At 27.4% G+C, this 12,473-nt stretch overlaps 3 protein-coding genes and 1 pseudogene across 3 annotated transcripts; 3 read left to right on the top strand and 1 right to left on the bottom strand.

The window, feature by feature from the left end:
* The first annotated feature begins 5,179 nt into the window (after positions 1-5,179).
* LOC126554402 (uncharacterized) lies at positions 5,180-6,048 on the top strand. Its single transcript, XM_050209477.1, has 3 exons — positions 5,180-5,611; positions 5,681-5,996; positions 6,044-6,048. The coding sequence occupies exons 1-3, from the start codon at positions 5,180-5,182 to the stop codon at positions 6,046-6,048; spliced, it is 753 nt and encodes a 250-aa protein (XP_050065434.1).
* LOC126554403 (uncharacterized) lies at positions 6,049-6,658 on the bottom strand (annotated as a pseudogene).
* A 715-nt stretch (positions 6,659-7,373) lies between these two features.
* Positions 7,374-10,862, top strand: LOC126554412 (uncharacterized). The gene is made up of 2 exons (XM_050209484.1): positions 7,374-7,984; positions 8,615-10,862. Exons 1-2 carry the CDS (start codon positions 7,953-7,955, stop codon positions 10,662-10,664), a joined length of 2,082 nt encoding a protein of 693 aa, XP_050065441.1. The 5' UTR covers positions 7,374-7,952; the 3' UTR covers positions 10,665-10,862.
* Positions 10,863-10,869: 7 nt separating this feature from the next.
* Positions 10,870-12,469, top strand: LOC114125040 (uncharacterized). Its single transcript, XM_050209478.1, has 4 exons — positions 10,870-11,055; positions 11,129-11,464; positions 11,538-11,804; positions 12,390-12,469. Exons 2-4 carry the CDS (start codon positions 11,227-11,229, stop codon positions 12,467-12,469), a joined length of 585 nt encoding a protein of 194 aa, XP_050065435.1. The 5' UTR covers positions 10,870-11,055; positions 11,129-11,226.
* Positions 12,470-12,473: the final 4 nt, after the last annotated feature.

Raw genomic sequence — 12,473 nt, forward strand, 5'->3', positions numbered from 1 at the left:
CATATTTGTTATGTGGTGATATACAAATAGGATTTATTAACTATACAAAAATAGTAAAAATATTTTTAACTATACCAACAAATACTGCTACATGTGAAATATCATTTTCATGCTTAAAACGTTTGAAAAGTTATTTAAGAACTAGCATGGGCCAAGAACGTTTAAGCAGCTTAGCATCACTACAAATTCAACGATCAGTGCCAATTGATTTTGATAAAATAATTGACGAATTTGTTTCAAATGGAGTAGGAGGTAATCGAAAACTAATGTTAAAATAATAATTTTTATATTTATTTTTTAAAATTTGTTTAATAAATAAAGTCTTTAAATTAGTTGTTGATTATTATTATTTTTTCAGCAATATAAAATATGTGTAAATAATATTTATACTATTTCCTTTTTTAAACTACATATTATTTAACAATATTGGTAGTTACCAACTACCTACAATTAGTTTCTATCTAAACCATACAATGAATAAATTATAAGACGTGTGTAAAACCAAATGATTCTATATAGTGTATACAATACATACAATAAAAATATATTTAAACCCGGGGGGCTTAAGATTTTGCCCCCCCTTGATTTTTTCCCAATTAGGCCACTGTATATAATATTTGTAATAATAAGGTACTTAATTTATATCAAAAATTTACCTTGCGTTCAATACTTAAAGCACTTCGCCTTGAAGGTTCTAACATAAACGGTCTAACCTTATCTATTAGGTTTTTACATAGTTCTTTAAATAGTCGATACATACCTAAGAACTGCCATCACTTAAATCTAAAAACAGTGGAGCATAATAAAATATTAATTTATAATTTGCATGCAGGTAGATAATAGGTTAGGTACCACCTGCACCTACTTTTTATATAACTTATTAATATTATTTATTTAAAATAGGTATATAATGTGACTTACGTTGAAATGGATCTAGTGCTTCACGAGCATTGAGAACAATATCAGCAGCATCCATTTCTAATAACTCTAGGTTATTAATTGCTTGTAAATTTTCAAACAAATCTAAAATACAATTGATTGTGATTATATTGCTCCTACAACAATAATATGTATTTAGTATTTTGGTCATAATAAATAACTGATTGGAATATACTAAAATAACTTTTAGATATTTAATAAGAGATATTGAAAAATATATCATAACTATTAGCTCTTATAAAAAAATTTCAATAGATTCTGAACGAAGTGATGAATGTATTGATTTTACAATGATGTATGTATTTTTTTTGTCTGTGTACAGCATAACTAGTCGAAATAATGCTTCAATTTTAAACTTTGGGGGTGGTTTCCGATGGAAAAAGGAAAATCCTTGGTGCATTATAGAGATCAAAAGTAAACATTTTCCAACTGTTTTAAAAAAAATCGATAAATACAACAAAAAAGTGACGGGAAAACGGGAATTTTTACGCAAAACCAGTTTTAGACCAAATCGATTTTTTATATAGTTGTAATTCAAAAACCAATCACTGTAAATACTTGAAATTTTCACCAAATTTTTATGTTAGTGTTATCTATATACAGTCAAATTTTCAAATATTTTGACTTTTTTTGAGTTATTTATAGACCATTGAAATTTTCGATTTTTATGCGAATTTTTTTTTTGAAGTGTCGGTAAAAAAATTTTGGATGACCAAAAAAACTTGAAAATTCAATACAAGGTTCCTTATGAGTTGTTCTTATTGTAGCTAAAAAAAATTAAAAATCGTTTGTCACAATTTTTTTTTTTTATAAGCGTTTATAGTTCAAGTTTTTACGAAATCTGTCGAAAACGCGAAAATTTGCAAGTAATGTTGAAGTTGAAAAATCATAAAATTATTTTCTTTTATAACTAAGTTTTGAAAAATTGGTACAAGGTTCTCCATACATTTTTCTTCAAATATCTGTAAAAAAAACTCTACCGGATTCAGTCAAAAAATTTTTATGAGTGTTTGAAATTTAAATTTTTACAAAACCGCGTTAAATAACGGTTTAGTCTCAAACGATTCTTGATATTTGTTATTATTCAAAAAGTATAAATCGTAGATACTTGAAAATTTTACCAGTTATTTAAATTCGCATTTTCTTTACATGATTAAATTTTCAAAATATTTTGAAGTGTCGATAAAATTTTTTTGGCCCTATCAAAATACTTGAAAATTTTATACAAAGTTCCTCATATGTTATTCTTATAGTGATTAAAAAATCATAAGAATACATAGGCACAATTTTTTTTTATTAGCATTTGAAGTTCAAATTTTGACGAAAATTCGTTAAAATTATGAATATTTGCAAATTATTTTGTAGGTATAATTCATAAAAATGTTTGTATAGGTAGCTAAGAGTTGAAAATTAAATACAAGATTTTTCATAAGTTCAGCTTACAATAATTATAAAATAACTTAAATTTTGGTGTATTCAGGCCATTAAAACATAAACCACCTTTTTCACCAACCACTGGAAATTATATCCTAGGCTGACAAATCATCTTCGTTCAGAATCGTTTTTCGTATACAATGATACCTATCATTGCATTCAAATTTAACCTACCCTAGTCCGAGGTCAACCCCATCCCCTAATGTACGGCAGAACGGTACCCACTTGCCCACTTTTTTAGATTGTATTTGAAATAATTCATATCCTTGAAAAACGTATTAAAAGATGGACCAAATAAGTAATCAGACAAAGGTACCTAACTATAATTGTATTAGTTTTTTATTGTTATTAATAGCTGGAACCCATGTGAATAATTTGCATAAAAAAAAAGTTTAAAAGGTAATAATAATTCCATAAGTTCAGGTCTATATTTATTATAAGGTATTAGATATTATACAACACATACATTTTAATAAAAAAAATAAAATAATGTTATGATACATTTAAATTTAAATAAATTTAAATAATAATAATAAAATCATGAACATTAAAAAATAACAGTTCTTTAGTTGACATTTTTTTTGTATTTAATAATTTAAAAATATAAATAAAATTTATTGTTGTGAATTGTATTTGTATATTATAGTTCTTACAAATATGAAGGGATATAATATGCACCTGAACATATGGTTTTACATGATATGCGCAGAGGCGGATATTTTTTTTTACGTCCCTAGGCACGAGACTTTTTCGGCTCCTATAATAGATAAACAAGTAATAATACTCGTTCCAAAATATTTTTAACATTAAATATGGTAGACAATAGTATCTAAATTAATTTTAATTTTTAAACATTTATTATCATCTTTAGTCATATTTAGCCTACTTCAAATAAAATTTAAAACAATTATCTGGAACATTAAGTCAATTATTATAACATTTTTTCAATAATAGGCAAACAAAACAATAAATATTTTATATAACAATATTCTTAATTTACCTAACTATTTTATTGTAGGTTTAAAGGTTAGTAAGTATAATTAATAATTTCTTTACCCTACTAAGTACAATAAACTGATGTATGTAGTGGACTGTATAATATATTGTGGAACCAGTTGCAATAGTTTATAATAAATATAAAGAATATAAAAATAAATAAATAAATAACATTCAATAAATAACAATTTATAATAATTCTATAATAATATGTTGGCCCTAAATGGCACAACCAACAATTTAATAACGACCAAATGGTATAATTAATACAAATAATAATTTAGAATAGTTATATAACAATATTATGTTGGCCCTAAACGGCAAAATTAATAATTTAATAATAACCAAATGGTATAATTAGTACAAATAATAATTTAAAATAGTTATATAACAATATATTGGCCCTAAACGGCACAATTAACAATTTAATAATAACCAAATGATATAATTAACACAAGCCCGTCGGCATATCATACTCACAACATGAAGATTGAAGACTGCAATAAGTAGCTGATTTCATCTACGCGACAACACCGGGGATTGTAATTACAAATATTAATACTTTACAATTAAAAGGTACAGCCCGCGTGTGTGCGACTACCTTGCAGCCGTCACCAATTACCATCTACCAACAAGCACTGACTAAAACAACGGAAAAAAGTTTACCAACCACGTGTGCGACGACTACTGTTTGTGTCGTTGCTGACAACTTGACTACCTGCTGAGGAAATATAATTAAAACAATAGACACTAAATTGCCTCCGAACGATAATTACCAACAAAGAAATGCAAGATATCGATAATTTGCTGTCAAACCAACTAGGGGATCAGCGTTCGAGACCGACCTTGGTCAAAACTTTTTTTCGCACTTTTTTTTTACTTTTTTTTCTACGCCTACAGGTTGCGGTCGCCGGGATGTAAAATGTAAAATGCATAAAATTTTACTGCGCGTGTTTCGGCACCGTCGCTCCGCTCCGCACAAATCGAAAATATCCCTCGACTTGCTATGTAACGCCACCTCAAATAGACATTGGATTAAAATACATTGTAGGGTACTACTTTTATAATTCAAAACATTAAAAACAGTAAAATTAATTGCGAAAAATCTCCAAATTAAGTTATTAATGAGGTATTTAACATACATACGATACACAGTAAGCTTTATTTTGTGTAATTGTACCTATTGAGTATTTTATAACGACTTATAATAATTATTATTATTTATAATTATTCGGTTCATAAACAGGTACATTAATAGTGGTAAAACATAAACAATTGATTTGATATCAAGAAACCGATAAATAAATAAAATAAAAATAAATATTTTATTATACATTTAAAAGGTCTACTCTAATTACCATATTATAATATACACATCGATAAGATAAAATGACAAATTTAAGCTTTCAATATTACTTAAATAATATTATCCATTGTGTTTTTGTATTCGTACGCGTCAATATTACCTAATAAAGTATTTAAAATGGAAAAACATATAAATTTGTTCGATTTGATAGAGTGGTCAAAATTAGACGATGGGTTAGGTTTGATCTCCAAATTACAAAGTTTTGGAACATTGCCAATCGAAATGAAATGTATCCGAGGGCATGACATGAAACTGACGAAAGATCTATCGAAAAGCGATAAATACAAATGGATTTGTCGGGAAAAAATAGGAAGTAAAAAAGCGAAAAAAACTTGCAACTATAGGTAAATATAAAAATAATAACTAAAAACTTAGAACTAAAATACACAACTTCAATTAAAAACAAAAATAAAACTTAATTTATTAACATTTATATTTTATAGCATGTCACTCAGACAAAATACATTTTTCTACAAGTCCCACCTCAGCATTTTAGAAATATGTAGTTTCGTTAATTTGTGGATAATGAATGCCTCATTCCCTTTAATGAAACAACAATTACGGCTTGCCCACCAAACCCTTACCGATTGGTCATCATTTTGCCGTGAAGTCACATACGAATACGATGCTATGGTGGTACGTAAAGTGAAGCTAGGCGGGTATGGGCACACGGTAGAAATCGATGAATCTAAATTTGGACGACGGAAACACCACCAGGGCCACAGGGTTGAAGGGCAATGGGTTTTTGGGGGTTATGAACGGGAGACCGGTAATTGTTTTATGGTCCCCGTTGAAAACCGTAACGCCATAACCCTACTAGCCATTATAAAAGAATGGATAAAGCCTGGGACGACTATAATATCAGATTGTTGGAAGGTAGTATATTTTATACCTAACATTTTAAATATAAATCTAATAATAAAATATTAAATAATTAATATTTAGGCTTACAATACCCTAAATAACGAAGGCTATGTGCATATGACCGTTAACCATAGTCTCTATTTCAAAGACCCGGAGACAGGCGTCCATTCCAACACGATTGAGAGTTCATGGAGGCATTCAAAAGCCTCCATGTCAAACTACTGTCGGAAAAAAACATTTTATGCAGGATACTTGGCCAAGTATATGTTTACGAAACACTGTCGGTCGCATAAATTGGACCCGACAGCTGAATTTCTCAAACAAGCCGGTTCAGTTTATAATAAAAATAACACCGAACACGATGGTCACAGTGGCAATGAAGATAATAGCGACGACAGCGACGACAGCGATGACGAGGATATATACGGTGAATATGATGAGCAGGATGACGAGAATGAAGATTCTAGTTTTGTTTGGAAAGCATCTCTAGACTTTCGGTCTTCTTTCATTTCTTCCAATAACGTTTCCTGGAAATTTTTTTTCTTTTTCATCTTAGGCATAACTTCTTCTAGTTCATCATCTGAATTATTGTCATCAATAATTGTTATCGAATTTGATGGTTGAAGGGTTTCAGAAGTGATAGATCCAGAAGAAGTTTCAACTTTTGAATGCTTACTGTTAGTAAAAGAACTTTCAATGAGAGTGCTTTTCTTGGGTTTAACAGAGTCTTTTTTGCCAAAATATTTTTTCATCAAGCTATAGTATTCCCAATTAATACAACCTTCTCCGGATTTATTAGCTCTGCGAACGTTATCCCTAAATGTTGACATCAGGTTTCTAAATTTAATGTTGCAATTTGTTCCAGAAACAACAATACCACTTTCACTTAATTTCGCAGATATTTTATCCCAAATTTTATTGTTTTTTTTTGTTGCCATTAAAATCTTGTTCTGCATCTCCTCTGTTTTCAATTAGTAAGTTAGTGGCTCTTACAGTCCAAACTTTAGTTTCTTGTACCTGTATCTTTAGAAAACTGAATCGATTCTTGTGATATATCATAATTCGATGATGTATCTATTATAAATAATTAAATTATTATAAACTAGGTATGTATAATTTGTTTCTAGAAAAGTCAATAGTAAACATTTTACAAAAAATAAAGTAAAACTGAATATATCATCAAAAAGTAAATTTAACATTCAATTTAAAATTTCTCAAATGTCATTAAGATAAAAATATTATACTTTAATTTTGGAAATGTTGCTTAATTACTACAAAAATGAAGTTGTTTAAAAACAAACTGATAAAACAAATAAAATATTAACCAATAACAACAATAATTGTAAAGTATAATATTTGTGTATAGTATATACAATTATACTGGATATAATTACAAGTGTAAAACAAAATATAGAATATATAGTATAGAATAAATAAAATGGATAAGTACTTGATAAAATAGATTCTGGTTTTTCATTTTTTTTTCAATTGTGTACGAATATTTTTTAAAATTATTTCATATTCCATATTCCGAAGCAATAAATTAAATTGTTATGTAATAAACTGATCGACTAATTTTTATTATTGAAATAATTGCATTATAAGTTTTTACCATTCAGGAATTTCAATACCGACGATTCCATTGTCTTAAAGGATCTACAAAATCTTTTGATAAAAGAGATGCAATGTTTGCACTTAACAAATCTTCACCCAAATCTAAATAATCATCAAAGTAAATAGGTATATAAAAAAAAAAAAATAAAAATAATCCCTAACAACACATGACGTCCACGGGAGCTTCCCAAATGTTTCCTATTCAGGAAAGTCCCACGTTTATGTCCACAAACCAACCTTTAAACTTCCCTTCTGAAATTATAATATATAAATTGCGGTCGTTTACTCGTTTATACATGACGTCCAGGGAACTTCCCGGATGTTTCCAAACTACTAGGGTCTAGGACACTTCAACGCAACTCACGCATGCGTAGACGCAAGACGCAAGACACATACCGACATACCTACATTATTATACTTATCTATCTATGCGACATACCTACTGTCCTATGACCTTCCTTTGGACTTTTCTTCCAGTATACATGAAAACCCCTCCACGCAGCACGCAGCTCACCATTTCCAAAATTCCTACCGAATACAACTGATCGTAACCCTGGTTGAAACCAACCGCGTTATTAACCATGTTCCTAATAATATGTTGTAATCACTAATCACGATGCAGATTATATTCTGTGGTATTAAATAATAAATATTAAATATTAATGTTTTATCTTTAAGACAAGACTGCATCGTCATTGTTTTAAGTTTTTATGAATGATTCAAATGAACAATAATTGAAATGGATCATTTAAAGGGTTTACCCAATTTAAGGTATGTATTACAATATTTATTAAACTATGAAAAACGTTGATACTGTTATTATAGTGTTTAAACTTTAAAACAGTCGTATAGTAAATTAAAGTTTATACAATGGAGCATAGGCTGGAAAATAGATGCTTAAAACACATTATCCGGTCTACATCTAAACTAAGCGTTTGCTATGTTATCTTTAGCATTTTCATAATTTTGAAGTGAAACTTCTTTACTTCTTAACTTCTTTACATACTAATGTATATATAATATCAATATAAATATAAAAACTAAATTAAAAAAAAAATTTAAATGCATTTTAAACTATATTTTTTAGATTTTACCTATATTGCATTTTTTTTTTCATTTTAAATGCATATTTTTGACATTTTTAATGTATTTTTTAAGGTTTTTTAGTGCATTAAATTCACAGTTCTAGTTATGATGTACCTACCTACTAATAAGTAAAATAGGTACTTGCCTTGGTATAAATTTTTTTTTTTTTTTTGTTAATATTCTTTTGAAAAACAACATTGACACCATAATCATTATAGCATATTGAAATAAAATTAGTAGTATATATTTTATTTAGGAATAAATTACAATTTTTACATTTTTTTAAATAACGAATACACATTTTTTTTTTTATAGAAAACATAACAAAAAGTTAAAACCAATAAATGCTATATCTATAAAACAATTTAGGAGAAGAATATTACAAGAGCGTGCCAAAGTTAAAACTTCAATAATAAATACAATAAATACTTTACAGACTAATGTTACTACTGTTACCAACAATAGTTTTGTTCCTGGCCTTAGTCATAAAAATGTGAATAATGATAATAATATAATTGAAATTGACGTGCCTACTTCAAAAATTATTATTAATAGAACAATTTCAGATAACTTAGATAATATTGTAATACCTGAGGATAGCAATAATCAGATTCAAATTGATAATTCTATAAATATTTTATCCAATGTAAATAAAGCTAATTTACAAAAACAATTATCTGAATGGGCTACTCAACATAATATTAAACAGATAGCATTAACTCATCTGTTGAAAATACTCAAATTACATATTAATGATGATTTACCTATTGATGCCAGAACATTATTGAAAACTCCCAGAACAACTATAATTAAAGAAGTTATTCCAGGGGAATATTTTCATTTTGGCCTTCTAAGTGGTGTTATAAATTTTCTTAAACAGCATGATACTTTTTCATTAACTAAAACTGATATTGAAATAATAATAAACATAGATGGTTTATCTATTTCAAAATCATCGAATGGCCAATTATGGCCAATTTTAGGGTCTGTTTTCCCTTATAACCATGTATTTATGATTGGTCTTTATCATGGAAAACAACGTAAACCTGATAATTCAAATGAATTTTTGTTTGATTTTATTAAAGAAACTAAAGAAATATACAGAAATAATATTATTCACGATGGTAAAAAATTTAAATTTAAAATTAAAGGATTTTCTGTTGATGCCCCAGCTAAATCATTTATGTTGCATACTAAAGGTCATGGAGGGTATTCAAGTTGTACCAAGTGTGAAGTTGAAGGAGAATATATTGAAAAGAGAATATGTTTCCTTGATGAAAATGTTCGACTAAGAACTGATAAAGATTTTGAAAACTGTAGTGATTATGAATATCATACTGGCAGAACTGACTTACTATCAATTCCTAATATAGGTTTAGTTTCAAATGTGCCTCTTGATTATCAACATTTAATTTGCCTTGGTGTTACAAAGAAATTAATTTCATTATGGCTTTGTGGTAGTTTAAATGTTAGATTAAATTTTAAAAAAGTAAAAAACATTTCTATGTCCATCGAAAAAAATATTTTAATGTATGTTCCTATTGAATTTCAACGGCAACCACGATCATTAATTCAATGGAAACAGTGGAAAGAAACTGAATTTCGCCAATTATTATTATATACTGGGCCTGTAGTACTGCAGTATAATGTTAATAGTGATGTATACTTAAACTTCTTAACACTGCATGTAGCAATTCGAATACTTTGTACTGATAGTTTAATTAAACAAACTGAATTTACTCAATACTCACACAGTTTACTTTTACATTTCGTTAAATCTTTTAAAACTATTTATGGAGAGCATCATGTTTCACATAATGTGCATGCATTAATTTACATATGTAATGATGTACTAAATTATGGAACACTGGATTCTTTCTCAACATTTAAATTCGAAAACTATATGCAAAAAATTAAAAACACGATCAGAAAGGATGATAAACCACTGCAACAAATTATTCGCAGAGTTGAAGAAATTAAAACAAATTATAAAGGAACCAAGTGCAATTGTGAATTAAGTGACACTTGGATTTATAAGAAACAGCATTACAGTGGTCCTTTACCAATTACTATGTCAAATCCTCAATATTTATCTATTACTTGCAGTTCTTTTACAATAATTTCAAAAGATCAAAAAAACTGTTGTGTTTTTTTAAAAAACAAAGAAATAGTTTTAACTGATAATATTGTGTTTAATCAAGGTTCAAGTTCATATTTCTTGGTTGGACGTTCATTTTTAATTAAAGAAGATCTCTATTTAAAACCTTGTGCTTCTAGTTTATTGGACATATATTCAGTGTCACAATTATCAGAACAAAATACTTGGCCTATTTCTATGATTAATAAAAAGATGTTTTTTTTATGAAATTCCAAATAAAAATGGATGGTATGCAACTTTTCCTTTGTTGCATTCTGACAGAACAGAAGTATCTAGTATTCAATAATATTGAAATACCTTTATAATTGTATATAAAAGATTTTTTAACTGTAAATATTTAAATGCATGTTTAGTTAAGCTAAATTTTATAATACATAAATTAAGTATTTTTAATTTTACTTTCAGAAATTTGAATTCCCAGATGGTCTCCAAGTTGTGAGTAAAAATTGGCAAATTAATCATCTCCAATTTTATTATCCAAATGCCGTAAAAGATATCAAAGAATACAACAAACTGTTAATTAATATGGCTAGTCCAGATAATGGAAGTTTAAATTGGACTTTATATACAATAAAAAAAATATAATATGGTTCTGATGGTTAATATTTTATTATTCTATTATTCTAATTGTAATAAGAAAAAATTGTTTTCATTATAACTTTTATGTTTAGATAACTTAAAAAATGCTATTTCGAAATTAAATCAAGCTAAAAATTATTCGGATATAGATGAGGAGTCACCAAAATATAGACATAATCGTTGTATTAAAATGTTATCATCATCTGATGATGAACTAAGCCCACCTATGTTTCGTAGTAAACATGATATGAAAAGTAAAATAATTGATGAATTTCCCAAACCACCAAATGCATTTACCTCAAAACAAACACGTAAGCGTAAAAATGATTCATGCCTCAGTATACATGATCAAGATTCAGAAAGCTTTTTCGATAGTTTACCAAATGAGCCTTTATGTACTTCAACACAAGTCTCAGTTCCTGGAAATGGTACCTTGACTATTTAAATTGTTTATAGCTGCTCTAAATAATAATTGTTTTTATAATATTAATTAACTTTCAGATTTAACATCATACGAAGAGCCTAAAACCAAAAAAAGTCCAATTATATCGCAATCTAATGAAATTATTGACATTGGTATAAATAATAAATCTGGTTTTTTTAAAGATGCAATTGAGTTATCATTGTTTAGTAACAATCACATTGACCCTGATCCAATGAGAGATAATGATATAACTGGTTTGAATTTCGAAGAATTGTGTACTAATGAAGGTCTTAGTGTTCATAATAAAGTCTCCAGTCAAGTATTTGATGCTTCGAAGAATATCAGTAAATATTTAAACATTATATCATATTATGCAATTATTCAAATCATAGTATCGTATGGCCAAAAATAATTTTCAGCATTTTTCAAAAAATAGTTTTCTGAAAAATTATATTTTTGTCTTTAAAAGGATGTCAGAGCAATATTTGTAATTACATATTATAAAAATTGTAGAGGAAAATTATATCACTTTTTTTAATTATTATCTCAATCCAATTTAAACATCATTAAAATATACAAAAAAAATGTATTTTGAGTCAATTAGTAATATAATATAAAACCTGACCAATATGTCAAACACACAAAAATATTATCCATAAAAATGTTTGTATTTGGTGATTTTACTCTAAGATTAGGTACTCAACAATCATTTAAAAAAGATATTAGATGAAAGATTTTGAGCTATGTTGCTATGTTTGCGTGTGTGTCTGAGAATAAAAACAAATTCACTCTGATAACCTTCTAATGACAAAAATTAAATTTTTTAGAAAACTAAATTTTGTAAAACGCTGTAAATAATTATTGGCAATAGATTGTAGATCAAATTAATTAGTATTCGATATAAATACTTATTTCTATTATTCGTTTAGGAGAAGAAAACAATATTATTGCAGATATAGCAGAATTGAATCTCAAAGTTCAAAAAGTTCTTATCAAAGTTCTTATCTAATCAA

This window comes from Aphis gossypii, unplaced genomic scaffold (assembly GCF_020184175.1).
Source record: "Aphis gossypii isolate Hap1 unplaced genomic scaffold, ASM2018417v2 Contig00485, whole genome shotgun sequence".
Classification (NCBI taxonomy): Eukaryota; Metazoa; Arthropoda; class Insecta; order Hemiptera; family Aphididae; genus Aphis; species Aphis gossypii.

Bases quoted from the DNA above. Each gene is read 5' to 3' on its own strand.
- LOC126554402 (XM_050209477.1), top strand. From the start codon at position 5,180: ATGTCACTCAGACAAAATACATTTTTCTACAAGTCCCACCTCAGCATT. The intron at 5,612-5,680 runs GTAGTATATTTT...ATTAATATTTAG, and splicing joins TAATATCAGATTGTTGGAAG to GCTTACAATACCCTAAATAA.
- LOC126554412 (XM_050209484.1), top strand. From the start codon at position 7,953: ATGGATCATTTAAAGGGTTTACCCAATTTAAG. The intron at 7,985-8,614 runs GTATGTATTACA...TTTTTTTTATAG, and splicing joins AAGGGTTTACCCAATTTAAG to AAAACATAACAAAAAGTTAA.
- LOC114125040 (XM_050209478.1), top strand. From the start codon at position 11,227: ATGTTATCATCATCTGATGATGAACTAAGCCCACCTATGTTTCGTAGT. The intron at 11,465-11,537 runs GTACCTTGACTA...ATTAACTTTCAG, and splicing joins AGTCTCAGTTCCTGGAAATG to ATTTAACATCATACGAAGAG. The intron at 11,805-12,389 runs GTAAATATTTAA...TTATTCGTTTAG, and splicing joins TGATGCTTCGAAGAATATCA to GAGAAGAAAACAATATTATT.